This window comes from Dasypus novemcinctus, chromosome 3 (assembly GCF_030445035.2).
Source record: "Dasypus novemcinctus isolate mDasNov1 chromosome 3, mDasNov1.1.hap2, whole genome shotgun sequence".
Lineage (NCBI taxonomy): Eukaryota > Metazoa > Chordata > Mammalia > Cingulata > Dasypodidae > Dasypus > Dasypus novemcinctus.
Window position 1 is genome coordinate 149,902,056 of NC_080675.1, and position 19,396 is coordinate 149,921,451.

A 19,396-nucleotide genomic window follows, 5' to 3' on the forward strand; every position below is an offset into this window, starting at 1 on the left:
GCAACTGTACACTAAGCACTTCCAGTGTATTAACTCATTTCCTCCCCAGAAAATTTTAAGAAGTTGGTTCTATGCTTTTCCCCATTTTAGAACAAACGGGGAAACCGAAATACAGAGAACTTAAGAAAATTGAAAATAAAGTCCAAGGATGTCCCACAAGGCTCTTCATGACCTCTCAGCCTCATCTCCCACCTCCCCACACTCCCAAGCTGCAGCCATTCTGAGCTCTTTATAGTTCCCCAAAGCTACCTCCTGTCTCACCTCTCCCTGCCTTCCTCCGTGCTGTTCCTTCCCTCTGCCTGGCGTCCCAGGTCTTTGAAGTCTCCCCATTAACCCTCCCTTCTTTTCCGCTTCCTGTGGACCTTCACCTCTCTACTTTTATCAACTATTTCTTTGCCATTTTCTGTTCGCCTGTCATTCTCCGCCGCCAGACTGAGACCTCCTTGGCAGCAGTGAGTGAATGAATGAATGAATGAATGAACGCTCACCACTGCGAGCGAGGCCCTCTTCCACAGACAGACCTGAGGAGAAGGACCCAGGCCCGGCCTGCACCGCTTCCACTGTGGGAAAGCTGGGCCCAGAGAAGGCTCAGAGCTGGCTGCCTGGAGAGGTGGTCGGCCCTCAGAGGGGGGCCTTCGGGGGTCACCGACACAGGCAGGTGGGGGCAGGGCGTGGGCGCGGACACACCCCCCGCAGTGCCGCCGGCGCCCGGCAGGGGGCGCCGCCTCGTCGACCCACGCCCCGCCGCGCGCCGGGCAGGCCCCCTCGCGCACGCGCGCTGCCGCGGGCGGAGGATCCGGGCCGCGCTTCCTCTCGCCAGGCCTGCGAGCTTCCTCCCAGCGGAGCCCCGGGCCGGCCGAGGTTGGCCGCCGCCGCCGCCGAGCCCGCCGCCGCCCTCCCGCCCCCGCCCCACCCCGCGCCCTGCCCGGGGGGTCCTGCCGGGGTGGGGTCCGAGCGGGGCGACCGCCCGGCCTCGCCGCCGTCGGGGCCGTGCCCGGCCAGCCGTCCCGCCCGCCCAGCCAGCCTGTGGCCGCCGGAGCCTCCGGGGCGTGGAGCGCGGGGAGCCCCCGCGGCCCCCGGCCGAGCGTGCGGGGCGGCCCCCGGCCGCGGGCGCGACCATCCAAAGTCGAGCCCGGGTAGCGGCGTTCGGAAGCGAAACTCTGCGGGGGCCGCGCCGGCTACATTGTTTCCTCCCCCCGACTCCCTCCCACCCCCTTCCCCGCCTTTCTTCCCTCCCCGACCCGGGCCGCGCGGCCAGCCCCCTGCCTCGGTCCGGCCGTCCCTCCTCCCCCTCTGTCGGTACCCGCACCTCTTTGTACCGCACCCCCCAGGACCCCTGCGCCCCTCCCCTCCCCTCCCCCCTGGCCGCATGGACCGTCCCGCAGGCCGCTGATGCCGCCCGCGACGAGGTGGCTAGGACCGCAGCGCCCCGAGAGGTGAGTACCCGGCAGCCCAGGAGGAGGTGGGCGTCTGAGTGTCACCAGGAGGGAGGGCGGCGGAGGTCGCGCGTCCCGCTTCTGTTGCTGCCGCCGTCGCGTCCCCTCCCCTCCCCCATCTCCGTTATCCCCTCCTTCTCGGCTTCGAATTCTCCCGGGAGTCCCTGTCAGAACCGGACTGGGAGGGGAGCGCACGGGAGAGCCGCACAGACTGGGCGCAGGCCGACCCGAGCCCCCCGCCGTGTGGAGCTGCGGGGTGGGGAGTGGGGGGCGGTGGCTGGAGCCTGGGGGAGAGGCCAGGGCCCTGGAGGATGGATTAGACTCCATGGAGTATGCCCGTCATGCCCAGAGCCTCCCTGCAGGTGTCCTGGCCTGCTTGGGTCTCGCCCCTTCTTCATTCCCCACCTTGGCCTTGCTAGTTGCTGGCAGCCCAGGGCCCACCCACCTCCCTTGAACCCTGCCAGAGGCCCAGGTCCAGGGACTGAGTCTATGACCCTCCGTCTCCCAGCAGACCAGGCCTAAGCCAAGGGACCTCTGACCCTTGGGTGGGTAAATTGGGCAGGGCCTCAGTCCTGGGTACTGGTGACACCGGGCATTAGCACCATGCCGGCACCTACTGACAGCTTGGTCAGCCCATTCTCCCCAGTTGGCAGGGCTCAGGCCAGCTGTCAGGAAGGGGCGTGTCCAGCCACCAGATCCTTGGAGCTTAGCTTAGGGTTCACTTCCCCACCCATTTTATAGACCAAAGAACTGAGGCTGGAAAGGGAACTCTCCGCCCCAGGCCTTTTACAGATGAGCAGAGTTAGACAACTATCTTTTCATCCCCAGCTCTGCAGAGCTGGATTGCTGTGGAGGGGAGTCTGGAAGGTATTGTGACCCACCAGGGATTAAGGTCCCAGCCTTAGTGACCCACCAGGGACAAAGGTCCCCAGCCTGGCCCAGGAGGGATGGTGTGGGGTGAGCACGTGCTCCCCTGTAGAGGTCTAGAGACGAGGGTGAGGGCTTCCGGCCCCAGCTCTGCCGGGCTGGGCTCAGTCAGCGTCAGCACTGCCTGTGGGATTTCCCCTTGGTGCCTGAGACTGGGTCCCACTGGCAGGAGACATGGTAGGTGTGAGGGGCAATCTGTGGCATGGCGAGGACGCCAGGGTCCTGGCCCTTGGCCCTCAGCTGAAACAGCCTGGTGGTCCGTACTCCCTCCTTACCTCCCCAGCTCAGCTGGCACAGGAGCAGGGAGAATAGGATCCAAAAGTGGGGAGCCTGGCACCACTGGCAGCCCTCTCCACCTTTGGCAGGGAGTGTGGTCAGAATGGGGACACCCGCAGGGCCCATGCCATGCTTCCTACACCCTGGGGGTCCCAGTGCCTGTCTCTGGAATGAGCACCATAGGGGCAACAAGGGTGGAGGCAGCAGGAGTGAAGTGGGTAGTACGGCAGGTCCTCCTTGCTCCCAGGAGGGGCTGGTCCCTGAGCGTGCTGAGCCACGGGAGCCATGTCTGGGCCTCTTTGGGGCTGCTGGCAGTTTTGTCCAGCTCAAGGCCTTTGGTGTAGGGATTTTTCCTAGTGCCCTGTCATGCACAGTGGAGGGTTCCCAGCTATTCTGGGCCTTGGAGGATCCCCCACCCAGCCCTAACTTCCTTTCCAACCTGGGGATGGGACCTGACATGTTGGGTACTTTTTTTTTTTTTTTTTTTTTTTACCAACTGTGGGCTCTAAGGATGAGGCCCAGGGTCCCAAGGCCTTTGTAGAGGGGAGTCTGGCTTCAATCTCATGTGTTTTTTGTTTGGTAAGCTTGGTGCCTTCCTCCACAGAAGTGGCTGTTCTCTCTACATCGTGTCGAGGGCAAGGAAGGACCAGAGAGGTTCTCTAGCACCACTGTAGGGAACACCGGGCCCAGAGAGGTTGGGCCTCCAGAGTGTCCACAGCAAGGGTTGGGGGAGCAGACCTCAGCTGCCCCCCAAGGAGCACAGGCAGCAGGCGAAGCTGGCATCCACAGTGTGATGTGGCTGCCCAAACAAGCTTGTTAGGAAGGGTGGCCCAGTTGGGCCAGGACAGCCTGGACCCAGTTCTGGTCTCCATCTTTTGAGGGATTTTAAAGACTTAACAGCCAGTTCCCAAAGAACAGGGGTATCTGGTCTGGGAAAGAGAAGGTAGGGAGAGTACTGGCCCTGTTCCTTGGCTGTCCCACAGTGGAAGATGCTGGCAGTTTGTAGATGTCCCAAACACCAGGACCAGAGAGCTGGGGACAGTCTGGCCCTAGGGAAGCGAATCTGAGCTTATTAGAAGAAAACTACTGGTGTGCTAATTCTCTTAATTCAGAACGTAGCAAAACTGCACTACAGAAAATTTAGAAAACAAAAATCACCTACTATTTCTTCACCTGGCACAGTCACTATTAGCATTTTGGAGTTTCCTGCCAGTCTTTTCCTGATTTCTTCTTCTTCCTTGCTATTGTCAACCAAGTGTGCAAACCATGGCACCTTTTTTCATTTAACGCTGGGGCAGTGGGCATTTTCTCACGTTGTATATGGGTTAAATAACTTTCCCTCTAAGAAGCTACAGAATATTCCAAATAGTTCTGCCCCAGCAACTTCACTCAAACCCTGTTAGTGAGCTCGTGGGTTGTTTCCCATCTGTAAGCCAGGGTGGGGGGGAGGTGGTGTAAGAATGCTCCCTGCAGGCCACTGGTGGACCTGCCTTGCCCCTGGGCTGGGGTGGTCCCTGCCCGGGGGCCCTGGGAAGCTGAGGTTCTGGGTTCAGCAGGCTGGTGTCCTGCTCCACCTCCTGCCTTTCGTCACCATGTGACTTGCCCTGGGGAGATGGGGAGATGGGCTGCTGGTTGGTTTCCGGGGCCTGACCCCACCCACCCCCCTTCCGGTCTCCCAGCATCACAGTGAGTGGACATAGGCCTCTCCTCTGAGAGCCCAGCTGCCTCTTGCCTCCCACCCTGGCTACTTCCTAAGCCACCCAAGTGTCTCCCCAGTTGGAACAGGGGCCTGCTTAGCCCCTTGGGAAAACAGACCTGGGCAAGGAACCCAGACACTCTGAGCCCCAACCCAGGGCCAGCCATGGCAGCCTCATCTTGCTGCCCTTTCCCAGTGTCCAGGGGAGAGAAGACAGCCGGGGGGGGGGGCAGGGGGGAGGCCTCCTAGCTGGGAGTTGGGAGGGAACCCAGAAGGCCCAGAGCAACACTGGGGAACTCGCCTGTGTCCTCCTCTTCGGCAAGTGCCCCCAGGCCTGACCTGCGTGTGTTCTGCTATGACATGCCTTGCTTCCTTTCCTCTGCCTTCTGTGGAGGTCAGAGTAACTGGGAGTGCTCCCCCCCACAGCAGTGGGCAGTGGGCAGAAACCTGTCTCCGCTTGGTACTGACTGGGCCTAAGAGATCTTAGCCCCAGATGACCCAGGGGTGGCCCAGGGCTAACCTGGGCAGGACCCCTCCCCAGGTGGCCCATTCAGTGTAAGGCCCCTCAGGCAAGTAACCTCAGGCTCTGGCTGCCAGACCTTTGGTGTGGAGCATCCCCTTCCCTCCTGGTCTCGGCTGGGCAAGTTGGCATTGCAGCTGCCCTCCTGCTCGGGCTGCGATGAGGTCACAGGGTGGGGTCCTCCCCAAGATGCTGGCCTGGCCGGGTGTTGCTCAGTCCCCTTCCCCCTAGCTTGTGGGACAGGATGGGTGGAGGAGGAGGCTGCCCCCCACGCCAGGCAGGGAGCACTGCCTCCCCTCCTCCTCCCCACTGGGTCCCTTCATCCGAGGGCTGGAAATAGAATCCGCTAAGTAATGATTAAAGTCAAATTCAGACCTAAAAATAAAGAGCTGGTGAAGGAAGAGCTGCTGTGCTCCCTGCACGGTTGAGGGGCAAAGCAAGCAGGGAGAGGCTGGCTTTGGGGGTGAGCCCTTGCTCCCTGGGAGAGGCCAAAGCCCACCAATTGGGGGTACGTTTTTATTGGGCATGAGCTTGCCTGCAGCGCTCATGGGTTGCAGATGGCACCAGTCGGCAGACCACCAGGACCAGGTAGAGACCTCAGTTTCCCATGGGGAAACTGAGGCCAGGGAGGGAGAAGCGGTTTTCCCCACAACTGCCCATACCATACCTGTGGGAGCTCCCATTGGCAGGCGTCCCAAGCCTGGAGGCCCCCCTGCAGCCCAGCCTGCCCTTTCTAACTGCTTGGTTTCTCTTCCTGGTTTTGAGGTGCTGGGCGGGGGAGGGGGCAGCTTCTCATCACACACTAGCTGTGCACGCCCCAGCAGGGCTGGGCCTCCAACCGCAGCTTCCCCCCTACCTGCCCCCGCTCCCCTTCCTTGGTCTGGGCCCAGAGCTGAAGGAGCAAGCAGGAGAGGCTGCCAGGTGTTCCCCTGCCTGTCCTACCCCAGCTAGCTTGGAAGCCTTGTGGGCTGGTGAAAGCGTGGGTGTCATTTGACCCCTGCCTACCCTGGCTACTGCTTCTCAGCCCCGCCCAGCCGAGCACCTGGTCCTTACCCAGCCCTGTGCAGTGTACCCTGTGCTGCCCTCACTCATGGAGACAGGAGGGGAGAATGAAGAACCAGCCCTGAGTGGTCCCCTGCTGACCAGTAGAGGAGACCAGATGCAGAGAGGAGTCAACCGGAGGGGCAGAGGCTGTGGTTCGGACTCCCCAGTAGGGCTGCTAAGATCTCAGAAGTTGGGGATCTGTGTCAGCCAGGGGCAGCCAGGAGGGCTTCCTGGAGGGGGAGAGCCCATGAAAATCAAGACACATTTGAGGAAGAGGCCTGGTGGGGCAGAGGTCCTTCCTTGGAGCTTCTGCTCTCGAGAACTGCTGGCTTCTCTAGTTGTATGACCCTGGACAAGCTCTTGGCTTCTCTGAGGCAGAGTGCAGCAAACCAGCAAGCAGTGGGCACAGAGTTAACCTGTGCTTCCCAGAGCAGGGCTAGGGGCAGGAGGCTTGCTCTGGGCAGACCTCCCCTCAGCTTGGGCCCAGGCCCCCACGATCTAGCCCTCCCACTCCCATCTGTCCATTCTCAGGCCACCAGGGAAAGGTGGGAAGTTTTTCCTCCTGACCAAGGTCCAGCCTGATGTGAGTTCCAACTCCGACTCCCCCTCTTGGAAGCCCGGTGACCCTGGCAGGTTCCTTCCTCCTCTCAAACAAGGATCAACAGTACTCACCGCACAAGAACTGTTTTGTGAGGATTAGGAAACTGACACTGGGTCAGTAAGAACGGTTTTGTGAGAGTTAGGTAACTAACACTGGGTCAGTAGGTCTCATTCCTGTACTTTACTTTTTACAGTCCACCCTGCTGTGAGAGGGTTGACACCCCTCCCTCCAGTGGGTAGCAAGTCTGTCTGTCTGGCTTTCCCTGCTGAGCTGTGTGCTCTGCTGGTCCCAGTTCTGAGATAAGAAGGACCAGGAATCTGGGGGCCAAAGTTCTAGACAGCTCATGGGCCTCTGGGCCTCAGTCTCCCCAACTATAACCTGGTGAGGGGATTTGGGAATAAGGGACAAGAACACCCCCTGACGTTTAAGGGCTCACCGAAGGTCAGTTCTGAGAGGCTGTACATAAATGCATGCAAATGAAGAGACCTAGACCACAGCCTGCACTTAGGGGAATTGGGGGGCAGGAAGGGGCCTGGGTGAAAGCCCTGGGGAGGCCTGGAGTCCCCGCTGCCCAGCGCGTGGAGGTAATTAGGCTCCAGAGCAGTAATTAGAAACCTTTCTGGGCCAGGAATGGCAGCCTCAAGCCGCAGTGGTGCTGTGGGAAGAGGCTCCCCTGTTAGCCTCCTCTAACCCCAGCCCCCACCACTCCCCAAACTGCTAGATGGGATTTCAGGTCGCACTGAGCCATTGGAGGTAGGAAGAAAGCCAGTGGGTGGCTGATATTTGGTTGTTAACATTTTTCAGCCATTGAACTGGCCCCTGGCCTTAGGGCAGGGGTGTTGAGGGTTGAGGAAGCCCTGGGGGTGGGACAGCCTTCCTGCCCCCAGGGAGGCTGAAGCATCTCCGAGGGTCTTGCGCCCAATTCTGCTGCTGCGGTGTGGGTGCTGAGGGGGCTGGGACTACCTGCCGGGGCCTCTGGGGTCACTGTGGGGCCCGGGGTATCTGAAGAGTGCCATCAGCCTGGGTGCCCTTTGCCAGGGAAGGTGCTGCATAACCAGGGGTGCGGCTGATTTTATTGTTGCCAAACCAGCCCAGCTACTGGTGCGGACCCGCCCTCCTCAGAAGCACTGCCCCTCAGTGGGGGTGGAGGGCGGTGCCCACACCTGAAACTTAATTCTGCCATATCTGTGACCCGTAGGAAACTTCCAGGCCTGGGATGAAAGCCTTCTTGGACTTCCACCTGGAGCCCTCTTCTACCATAGCTAACAGGGGTTGGAATCCTAGTCCTGGCCTGCTCCAGTGCCCGGCCTGGCCCCTCCGATTGCTTCTACCCGAAATCCTTCCAGATCCACCGCCCTCCCCGTCTTCCTGGAAGCCTTCCCAGGTTGCCCTGTCTGTCCTCAGTCTCTTGAGGCACTGAGCACCCCAGGCCGTGACTGACCATCTGCCAGCCAGGAGGACAGGAGCCAGTTCTGCATTTCCTTGGGGTTCCCAGTGTCCCACCCAGGGCTGAACATAGAGGGGAGACCAATGAGTGGAGTCCTGGGTTCCCCAAGGGCAGGCCCTCCGGGGCCCTTTCCTCATGCCCATGCCCAGCACACCAGACCTGGGGCTGGCGCTTGGGAAGGCCCCTGAGACCCTGGCTCCGAGAATGGGAAGGCGCAGTGGTTCTCCCTGTTGGCTCTGGAGGCCACTGCCCCAAGTTCCCCCAGGTCTCTTGTGCACTTCCCTTTTCAGTAGGTATTTTTAGCTGGACATAAACAGTTACTGAAGGCTCCCACGCCTCATTAGGCACTGGAGGTTTGGCAAGGGGGGCAGGGAAGGAACCCCTCAGCATGTGCCTGGCTTGAGGGTCCACCACTGCCCTGAGTTCAGAGAACAGGCAGACTAGGAGTGTCTGGGCTCCCGAAACTACACACACACACCCTTCCACACCCCCAGCCTGGGCTCTCAAGAAAGGCCTGCTTGAGGCTGCAGCCACTGACCTCAGCACTTGGGCACAATGCCCAGCCTGTTCCCGGGACCCCAGCACAAAGGCTGATGGGAGCAGGGTTTCGGGCAGGAAGTCAGGGTGAAGCACTGGCCCTGCCACATCCCAAGCCCCCTGTACCCTAGCCCTATGGGGGTGGGGTGACAGCTGCTGTCCCTTTGGGGTTAAAAATAGTCCCATCAGTTATGAGAACATCAGACTGGGGCCTGGGCGTGGTGCAGCCAGCCTGGCTTCCCCTTTTCATTCATTCATTCATTTATTCAGCACTCGTTTACTGAGCAGCCGTTCTGGGTCCAGACATGAGTCAGGCCCCAGCTTTCCCCCTGTGGAGCTCCCGGCTGCTCTAAACCACAGGCCATGGCCAGTGAGGTTCTTACTGGAGCACAGGGGTGTGCGAGAGGCCGTGGAGCCCAGAGCAGCCAACGCAGCTGAGAACCAAGGAGGGCTCCTGGCAGAGGTGGTTTTTAAAAAGGCAAATAGCCCAAAATAGCAATTGTGCAGTGAAAAGTGAATTTCCCTTTTATTTCTGATTCCTACTCCCCCCTTCCTGTCCCGGGGCAACCTCTATTATCAGTTTCCTGTTTTTCCAAAGATAATCTGTGCATATCTGAGTTTATATATGTATTTTATGTCCCCTTTTGAAAATACAAATGGTGGTATAACATAGAGCATCTTCTGCACTATGCCTTTACCCCCAGCTTTTTGTTCTGAATATATCAAACCTACAGAAAAGTTGAAATAACAGTATAATGAATACCCATATGTCCTTCACCAGTTCTTAACATTTTGCCACATTTGCTTTATCTTTTATATGCATATGTATGTGTGTATATGTATTTTTTTTTTTTGGCTGACTTATTTGAGTATTATTTGCAAGCCTATCTTTCATCCCCTTCATACTTTAGCACACCTCTCTTATGTAAACACAATACCATGATCACACTTAGGGAAATGAACGTAAATTCCATAGCATCATCTCATATTTCCATTTCCCCCTTTGTCCCCAAATGACTTAAGAATCCAGGCGGATTGCTTTGGATCTGTCTGATCACTTCCTCCTGCTCTGGCAGGAATACCACACGTGTCCTCTGTGCAGCCTATCAGGAGACCCGTAGCGTTTGCTTGTCCCGTGATTGGTGGTGCTTAATTTGATCTCTTGGTGAAGGAGCCTGCCAGATCTCTCTTCTGTGAAGGTGCCTTTTCCTCTTTCTAATTAATCTCTGGCTCTTGGAAGCTGTGCCAATGTCCTGTTCCCCAACAACTTTTCCTTCATTGGCTCGAGTCACTTACTGTTTTCGCTCCCTCTCTCAGGGAGACTCCTCTGTACCAGCACCTGGGTTCCCTCTGTCTCCATTCCAGCTGGAGGAATGCCTTCCCTTTTAGGGTTGTCTGTCCCCTACTCACGGACATGGAGTCGCCTCCCAGTCTCTGGCTACCATGCGCAGCTCTGCAGGGACTATCCTGCCACATTTTTCTTAGGCGTGTATGCAGTAGAAGAGATTCCTCAGGAGAGCCTAGAAAGTTGAGTGGAAGTTCCTTGGGTAGAGAAGGGGGATTGAGTGGGGAAGGCCATGCCAATATGGGAAAGTGGGTGGGACACAACTGACCTGGGAAAAGCCGGTGGGAAGTGAGGTCGTGCTAAGGAGCTCTAGAACCAGCAAGTCCCGAAGAGGTCAGGTGAGTCTCCCAAGGACACACAGCAAATTGGCATCAGAGCCTCTGGACTCCCATGCCAGTGTTCCTGCACAGGCTTCACTCTGTGCTTGACCCACGCAGGATAGTGGAGGCCCACGTTTGTAGTGGCCCCTCCCAGCGACTCTGGCTCTCAGCCTCAGACAGACCTGGCGGGGAGCAGGGCTCACATCCCAGGACTGGCCTTATGAAGGGAGCTCCCAGCCTGGGCACTGGCTGGCAGGCGACTGAGCCATCCTGGGCTCACGACCTCACCAGGGAGCGGCCATCAGAGAGGGTCAACAGCTGCTGCTTGCAGGGTTTCTGCGGCGAGGCAGGCATTGCTCCCAGGGAGCTCGGGGTCATCGCCAGCCCGTTGCACAGATGGGGAAGCTCGGGTTAAGGCCGTCCTCTCCTCTCCAGAGCCTCGGGGTCCTTCTAAGCCCCCTCCTGGGCTTGCTCTTCCTCTGCGTAAGCCTCCCTTCCCGTGCCCCTTGTGGGTACTTCTCTCTCCCCTCCCCTCTCTCACTCTGAGCCAGGCCCTGGCTGAGCCCCACAGCTCCTGGGGTCGTGGTGGGGGTCACAGCCAGCCGGGAGACACTGGGACGTGGCACGTCCGGAGCATGAGAGGCTGCTGACTGGAGGGTGACCTCAGACAAGGCCCCTGGCCTTTGGGCCTCGCTCCAGGCCCTCATCTGTGAAATGGGGGTGATTGTCTCTCTCAGCCTCTGAGTTGTTGTGAGGACCCGATGAACCGTAATGTGCCAAGGAAAGGACCTGGCACAGAGTGAGTGCTCAGAAAATAGGGGCTGTTATTATTTTTTATTATTATCATCATCAAGTCAGTGGGGAGGCGGCAGCAGCAGCCGCAGGCTGGGAAGAAAGTGTTTGCAAACTGACAGCCGGGAGGGTGACTAACAACGCCGTGGCCTCCTGTGGCAGTGAGTCTTGGGGAAGAGGAGAGCTTGCAGGGCCTCTATGCAGAAAGGCCTGAAGGTTAGGGGCCCAGCCAACCCCTGTGGGACCCGAGTTCAAGCTCTGGGCTGCCCCCCTAACTCGCTGTGTGACCTGAGGCAAGTCGTTGGTCCTCTCTGTGCCTTGGCTTCCGCCTCTAAAATGTGGGTAAGAACTCACAGCTCTCCCTGTACATGCTACCGCAGGAGCTCAGGGAGAGGTCCCTGAGCTCTTGGTGGTTCCGTCGTGCGTGGCGGGCTGGCTTCTGGGGACCGGACTGGAAGGACTGTGTGTTCTGGAAGAAGGGGAAGCCCCTCTGCCCAGGGAGACATGGAAGGTGCATGCCAGGCCTGTACCAAAAGCTTCCAAGTTTGGGGTCTCATTCCACTCTCTCTGCAGCTTGCCTGCAGGGCTTCTGCATCCTGTCTTTTAGGGCGAGGGGTCTGAGGCTCCCGGGTGGAGTCATTTGAGCCCAGGTCTGCCTCATTCTAGAAGCTGGTGTGAAGCCTGGAAGTGGTTGTCCGTCTCCTGGGCTCTGGCCAGCCACCCTCCCTCCAGCTCCTTTTGGTCTCCTGGCTTACATGACCTCCACCACCCCCCCCCCCCCAGGCCCCATCAGATCAGAATCAAAGCCTGGTTCCTCACATTGGCATGCAAGGTGCCCCATAAGCACCCTCTGCGCCCGGCAAGGTCTAAGGCAGGCCACTTGAAACTGTCCCCCACGGCAGACTGACAGGGGTGCCTGGGGTGGACTCTGGAACCTCAGGGTCTCCGAGCCCCAGAGGGGCAGGATCTATCTGTCTCCTCCCCACTGGCTTCCAGCCAGGCCAGTTTCTCACAGCTGCTCCTGCGTCCTGCCTGCACCTTTGCTCTGGCCGTCGTACCAACCTTGGGTGCCTTCCTGGCTTGTCCTCTGCCTTTCAAAACCATCCAGTCAGCGGGCTCAGCTCCCGTGCCCCTTGCAGCAGGAAGCCCACCCAAGCACCACAGTCCTTGCTCACCCCAAGCACCTAACTGAAATGCCATCACTGCCTGGCCTGGAATAGGTGCTAGTGACGGTCAGGCCTCTTCTGTACTTCATGAGCCTGGGACCCAGGCACGTGAGGGACTTTCTTCTCTCCTAACGTACTGTGGCCATGGACAAGTCCTTAACCCTGCCTAAGCCTCAGTTTCCTCATCTGTATAAAAGGGGCAGGAGCCCTGAGACAGGTGCAAGGGGGCTCTGGGCTGTGTTTGCAAGGCAATGGTTGTGGAGGAAGTGCTGGGCTAGGGTCACAAAGCGTGTGTGCAGGGCAGGGGGCGGCCTGCTGCTCTGGGGGTGGGGGGTTGGCTGGGGCAGCCCTCTTGGGGGGTAAACCTTAGTGCAGTAGACATATACCCCAAAAAGTGCACCTATCATAAGGGGACAGCCCGGTGAATTACCCCCACAAAGTTGCCCCACCCTGTGACTGGGCTCGGGCAAACCATATAACCAGGGGTCCCTCCGTGCCCCTTCTTGTCGCTGCCCCCCTGCCAGGGGTCATCATTCTCCTGGCTGCCAGTTTTGAACTTTGTACTCTCTCTGGCTTCTTGGTTTGATGTCATGTTTAAGAATTCATCTGTTGTTTCGTCGCTGCCGTTGATACGTGTTGGCTCTGTGTGGTATTCCATTCTGTGAATAAATAGTTGGTGCGTTTTACTCTTGATGGGCATCTGGGAGTTTCCAGTTGGACGTTACTTGTGGAGAACGCTGCAGTGCATGTTCTGGTGCCTGTCTCGTTGGACACATGCACTCTTTTCACGTGGGTGTGTGCCTGTAAGTGGGATGGCCGGGTCACAGGGCCGCTGTCCATTTGTTCGGCTTTAGAGATAACCGGCTGGACAAGCTTTCATGGCCCTAGGGGGACCCAGAAAGGATAAGTTACTCTCCAAGCCCAAGGCAGAGCTTCCTGGGGCCCCCTTCCTGCCCGCACCCCAGCTCGCCGGCCTCGGGGTTGGGGCTGAAGGGGCAGGAGCTCTGCGCTGCAACACCTCCCAGCCTCCCTCACCTGTCGGCTGTTCTGTTGGGCCTGTGAGGTGCCCTCCAGGATGCAGGTTGGGATACTCCTGCCCACTACTTACCCAGGGCTCTTGGGGAGGCTGGGAGGGCCCTCGGCCTGCCCAGACTGGAGAGGAAGGCCCTGGCGCCAGCCCCAGCCTGGAAGCCTTGGGGCCTCTCATTTTCCTATGGGGAAGCGGGGAGAACTCAGTGACTAGATGAGGCCTGACTCCTCACTTCCTACTTGGTCTTCCCCCTGTGTCCCTACAGCTCTAATGGTACCTAGTGACAGGTTGGCCTTCCTGTGACGGGGACACCAGATCTCCTGAGAAGATGTCGGCAATACAGGTACAGGGGGGCGGGGGCCTGGGGCAGTCGAGCGTCCCCCCTCCCTGGGGGTCTGCTAAGCAAAGGAGGAAGAATCGGCCCCCATCCCATGTGGCTTTCGACACAGTGGCCCCAGGAGATGGAACACAGCCCTGGGGTGGGGGGACGGACCTCAGCTGGAGCAGCCAAGGATCCTCTGGGGAGGGCCTCACCTGGGCTCCCTGGGGGAGCTGAGCAGCTGAGGCTGTGACCGCCAGGGCAGGGGGCAGGCAGGTGGGTGGAGAGGAGGCCTGGGCTGCCCCCGCCCACTGCCACTGCCCTGCAGGCCGCCTGGCCATCCGGTACAGAATGTATTGCCAAGTACAACTTCCACGGCACCGCCGAGCAGGACCTTCCCTTCTGCAAAGGAGACGTGCTCACCATCGTGGCCGTCACCAAGGTAGTCGGGGACCTTCCATGCCCAGTCCCCCACTCGCCCACCCCTGGGGGTTTCCCAGCAGGGAGGGAGGAGACTCAGCATACCCGGGCCGCCCTCTCCCCCAGGACCCCAACTGGTACAAAGCCAAAAACAAGGTGGGCCGTGAGGGCATCATCCCAGCCAACTACGTCCAGAAACGGGAGGGCGTGAAGGCAGGCACCAAACTCAGCCTCATGCCGTGAGTACCGCTGCAGGGGGGGCGGGAGAAAGGAGGAAAGGGGCCCCGGTCCTGAGGAGAGAATCAGGGGAAAGCAGGGAGACCCGAGTAAGGGACTGGGGTGTATGTGCACCCCCAGTGAGGGGAAGGGCATGGGTGCTAGAGCCGGCGTGGAGGGGCAAAGAAAGGACGTTGCGGGCGGAAGGCACCGCGCATGCCAGGGCGGGTGCATGTGTGTCAGGGATGAGGAAGCAGGAGGTGAGGGCCTGCAAGCTGGAGCGGAGGGGCCAGGCAAGGAAGGACCTTCAGAGAGTGGAGCCCGACAGGTGCTGGAGGAAGCTGGCGGGAGCTGCCGGGTCCGCACCCTTGGCACGCCGTGACACCTGGCCTGGCTGCCCCCAGCTGGTTCCACGGCAAGATCACACGAGAGCAGGCAGAGCGGCTTCTCCACCCGCCGGAGACTGGCCTGTTCCTGGTGCGGGAGAGCACCAACTACCCTGGGGACTACACGCTGTGCGTGAGCTGCGACGGCAAGGTGGAGCACTACCGCATCATGTACCACGCCAGCAAGCTCAGCATTGACGAGGAGGTGTACTTCGAGAACCTCATGCAGCTGGTGGAGGTGAGGGGGCCTCCCTGCTGGCTGCGCCCCCCCCCCTTCTGTACCCCCAGGGGGATTAGGCACGCCGACCTGGGTTCTAGTTCCTCTGCTTCCGGATAGTGACCCTCCACTTCCGGCTGTTGTGCAGCCTCTGTGAGCCTGCTTTTCCTCAGGGCTTGATGGACTGCCTGCTGCAAGCCCCGCTTGCTCTCTGATCCCTCAGTGACACCACAAGGAGGAGAGCATTGTCTCCATTTTGTAGGCCAGGAAACGAAAGTTCAGAGCCGTTAAAGCCTTGCCTGAGGCCACACAGCTACAAAGCGGGTGCTTAGACTGGAATCCGAGTCTGTTGGATCCCAGAACCAACTTCCCTCCAGCTGCTTACAGGGCTGCATGCCCACAGGTTCTCTAGGTGGGCATGTCCTTGTGAGCTATCCACCTGGATGGCCAGGGTGCCCCAGCTCCTGCACCTGCCTGACATGCCCAGGAACCCACCACCAGCCTCCATGGCCGGCTCTACCTGGTCCAGTACTCACCCTTAAGTCCTGCCGCTGCTGGCCTGGCTTGGCTGGGGGTGGGAGAGGGTCTGGGCACAGCTGGCTAGAGCCTGATGGCAGTCTCCAGGCCTGTGCCTCTGCCTCAGGACATTGGCATCATCACTGAATGTCCAGCACCTGGGTGTGCAACGCTTGGCAAATGGGCCGCAGATCCAAATCTGGGCTTCCTGACCCCCTGTTCTGCGGGAAATAGGGAGCTCTGACCCCATAGCCCACCCAACAGCATCTCCAGGCTGGGTGAGACCAGCCTCTGCCTCCCTCTGGTGGTCAGCTGTGGGTGGTGCAGGTGAGCTGCCTGGGTGAGGAGCTGGTGGGACTGGCTCTGAGGCCCCGCCCGCCCTCCCCAGCACTACACCTCGGATGCAGATGGGCTCTGCACTCGCCTCATCAAGCCAAAGGTCATGGAGGGGACGGTGGCAGCTCAGGACGAGTTCTCCCGAAGTGAGTGCCACCCCCACCCAGCCCTCCCGTGTCCATCCACCTCCCACCATCCTGTCGGCTCTGGAGCGCCCCCCACACATCATAGTGTTCAATTTGCCTCCGTCACCCTAGCTGCGAACCCCATCCTGACCTCAGCACCCTCCCCGACCCCTCTCCGTAGGCGGCTGGGCGCTGAACATGAAGGACCTGAAACTGCTGCAGACCATTGGCAAGGGGGAGTTTGGAGGTGTGTGGGGGCCCCGGAGGGGCTGGGGGACTGTGGGGCGTGCAGGGAAGAACCCCCCCACCCGTCTTCCCCCCAGATGTGATGCTGGGTGATTACCGAGGGAACAAAGTAGCCGTCAAGTGCATTAAGAACGACGCCACTGCCCAGGCCTTCCTGGCTGAAGCCTCGGTCATGACGTGAGCTGGGGCAGGGGTGTGGGGGGAGGCCACCCGGGCAGGGCATGACAGGGAGGCTGGGCAGGCTCTGACCACCCCTGCCCCAACCAGGCAACTCCGGCATAGCAACCTGGTCCAGCTCCTGGGCGTGGTCGTGGAGGAGAAAGGGGGCCTCTACATCGTCACTGAGTACATGGCCAAGGTGGGTGCCTGCCCCTCCACCAGCCCCTCCAGGAGCTGCCCCCAGGCCCCTGCCATGCCCTTGGGCCCTGCCCCTCGGTCCCCTCCCTCCACCTGAGCTTTGAAGTCACTTGGGGCTCTGCCTCTGTCCTGGCTCCTCATTTATTGACTGACCTGTGATGAGCCCCATCCCCTCTCCAAGCCTCAGTTTCCTTGTCTGTGAAATGGAGATAATCAGAAAGCTTACCAGAGAGAGTTGCAAGAACTAAGTGAGATAGTGCGCGAAAGTGCTGAGCCCAGCGTCCAGCGGGCAGCAGGTGGAATCTAATGTTCCCGCGGCCGTGACATCCCGGCCCCTCCCCTGCTCCTTTTCCCCACACCTCCCTTGGGTGCCGTCGTTTATCCAGCCCCCAGGCAGGTCTGACCTGTGGGGCCGGGTGGCCTGTCTCCTGTCGCAGGGGAGCCTGGTGGACTATCTGCGGTCGAGGGGCCGGTCGGTGCTGGGCGGAGACTGCCTCCTCAAGTTCTCACTGTGAGTTAGGCAGCCCTGGGGGTCTGGGTCAGGGGCCTGCCTGCTGTGGGAGTCCCCGCCTGAGCGGACATGCCTGGCCTGCCCCCAGAGACGTCTGCGAGGCCATGGAGTACCTGGAGGGCAACAACTTCGTGCACCGCGACCTGGCGGCCCGCAACGTGCTGGTGTCCGAGGACAACGTTGCCAAGGTCAGCGACTTCGGCCTCACCAAGGAGGCCTCCAGCACCCAGGACACGGGCAAGCTGCCCGTCAAATGGACAGCTCCTGAGGCCCTGAGAGAGAAGGTGGGGCAGTGGTGGGCGGGGGTCCCGGCTCACCCCTCAGCCCCTGATCGCCAGCACCTGACCCTGCTTCCCCCACTCCTCATGGCAGAAATTCTCCACCAAGTCGGACGTGTGGAGCTTTGGAATCCTCCTCTGGGAAATCTATTCCTTTGGGCGAGTGCCTTATCCAAGAATTGTGAGTGTGGGGCCCGGGGCAGGGTTGGGACAGGACTTGGAGCAAGGGCAGGCCCGGTGGGGCGCTCGGGTCTCCGCAGCCCAGCCTCTCCAGATTGGGGCCTTGAAGCCCCAGACCCCTCCTCGGGACCTTCCAGGCCATTTCCTGGGCCCTGGGCCCTGGACCTGAGGCCATACTGAAGGGGGTCTGTGAAAAAGGGATTCTGGCCAGTGGTCCCCTCTGGGGTCCGATGCTGCACCGGCTCACACCCCTCACTGCCCGCAGCCCTTGAAGGACGTCGTCCCTCGGGTGGAGAAGGGCTACAAGATGGACGCGCCCGACGGCTGCCCGCCCGCCGTCTACGAGGTCATGAAGAACTGCTGGAACCTGGACGCCGCCACGAGGCCCTCCTTCCTGCAGCTCCGAGAGCAGCTCGAGCACATCAAAAGCCACGATCTGCACCTGTGACCCCCTGGCTCGGCCCAGGTCATGGGCCCGTGGGGACTGAACCTCCTGGATGTGGACCTGGGGCCCCTCTCTGCTCACTGGCCCACACCCGAACTGAGCCCCAGCAGGCTGGCGCCTCTCCTCGCCCCAGCCTGCGCCCCTCTGGCCCCCCCGGGGACTCCGCCTTGCCTGGCACCTTCTCTCACGGACCCACCCGTGGGACCTGGGGAGCCCCGCTCTGGGGGCCAAGAAGGCAGGAGGCGAGGAGCTGGAGGCAGATCCCTCGCCACAGTCTTGCTTCCCCAGCCTCCCATCTCTCGCTTTCCTAGAGTTTTATTCCTTTTCTTTTTTGAGATTTTTTTCCGTGTGTTTTATTTTTTATGATTTTTCAAGATAAGGAGAAAGAAAGTACCCAGCAAATGGGCATTTTACAAGAAGTACGAATCTTATTTTTCCTGTCCCACCCCTGAGGGTGGGGGAGGGCCGGGCCCCTCTCTAGGGACCCGCCGTCCCACCCTGGTTCCCCGTGCCGTGTCCCATGTCCCGTGTCGCCTCGGTCGCCCCGTGTTTGCGCTTGACCGTGTTGCACTGTTTGCATGCGCCCGAGGCAGACGTCTGTCAGGGGCTTGGATTTCGTGTACCGCTGCCGCCTGCCCACCGCCTCGCCTTGTGAGATGGAATCGTAATAAACACCCCGTGAGGACACCGCTGCGGCCTCGGCGCTTCCTCCGCCGAGCCTGCCTGTCCTGCCCGGTTCCTCCTCCACCCCACTGTGCCATCGTGTCCATCCCCCTGTCTCTGTGAGTGGGGCTGTGCTTGCCCTGTTCGTGGGGAGGGGCGGGAAGCACGGCCGGGAGATGTAGCCGCCGCTTTGTGTCAGCTGCACGAGCGAGTGTCCTGTGTCTGCCCGGGGCGAGCTCGCAACGCCCACTCCCTCCCCACCGTCCTCCGCGGTATGGCCGGTTGCCCACTTGGGGCCTAGTCCACAGGGTGCTGGCGGGGGGCTGCGGTGCCTCTCTTGCCCAGCTGTTCAAGCCTTCAGTACGAGAAGGGCTGCAGCCAAGGATGGGGGTCCCAGGCTTGACTGGATGGGGGGGTCCTGGTTGCCCCTTTGTTCAAGAGTGAGAAAGAACAGCGGTGAGCCTGGGTCCTGCGTGGGGCCCTCTGGCCGGAGATGAGATAAACATCTCGGGCCTCCGAGGATTTGCTAACCCTAGAGAGAATGGGAGAGGAGAGGCTCTGAGCATCTAGCATTTTTTGCCCACCTACGGTGTAACAGCCTTGCCCTGTCCCCACCTGCCGCATGCCAAGCCCTGTGCCCTGCTGGACTTCGCAGGATCTGTGGATGCAGGAGGGAAGGAGGATCCATGCCCTGCCCGGGCTTCTTGCAGTGGGAGAAAGCAGTGGTCCACCCTGTAAGTGGAGCTGAGGAACTCCACAGTTGGGATGGGGGGACTTGATTTGTTCACTAAGACAGGCTGGGGGGATCCCTTGGCCAATGAGGACTCTGATCCTTCCTCTCTGTCACTTGGCTTGCTCATCGCCCTCACTGCCAGTTCCAGCCACCAGTATCTCTCTCCTAGCCCAGTGCACCAGCTCCTTTCCTCTTCCAGTCATCCTTTTTGCACACTGTCAGATGAATTGTCTAAAACCAGACCATTCATTTGACAAATACTGCTGTATGCTAGCACAAGGGTACAGCAGTGTGCAAAAGAGACCCTTGTG

General features: G+C 60.0%; 1 protein-coding gene across 1 annotated transcript; it reads left to right on the plus strand.

Moving 5' to 3' along the window:
• Positions 1–819: 819 nt before the first annotated feature.
• On the plus strand, positions 820–18,378 carry CSK (C-terminal Src kinase). Its single transcript, XM_004473456.5, has 13 exons — positions 820–1,436; positions 13,403–13,480; positions 13,785–13,898; positions 14,003–14,115; positions 14,497–14,716; positions 15,600–15,693; positions 15,854–15,919; positions 15,996–16,095; positions 16,186–16,276; positions 16,713–16,786; positions 16,875–17,070; positions 17,159–17,245; positions 17,510–18,378. The coding sequence occupies exons 2-13, from the start codon at positions 13,466–13,468 to the stop codon at positions 17,690–17,692; spliced, it is 1,353 nt and encodes a 450-aa protein (XP_004473513.1). The 5' UTR covers positions 820–1,436; positions 13,403–13,465; the 3' UTR covers positions 17,693–18,378.
• The last annotated feature ends 1,018 nt before the right edge of the window (positions 18,379–19,396 follow it).

Bases quoted from the DNA above. Each gene is read 5' to 3' on its own strand.
- CSK (XM_004473456.5), top strand. The intron at 14,116-14,496 runs GTGAGTACCGCT...GGCTGCCCCCAG, and splicing joins ACCAAACTCAGCCTCATGCC to CTGGTTCCACGGCAAGATCA. The intron at 16,787-16,874 runs GTGAGTTAGGCA...GCCTGCCCCCAG, and splicing joins TGCCTCCTCAAGTTCTCACT to AGACGTCTGCGAGGCCATGG.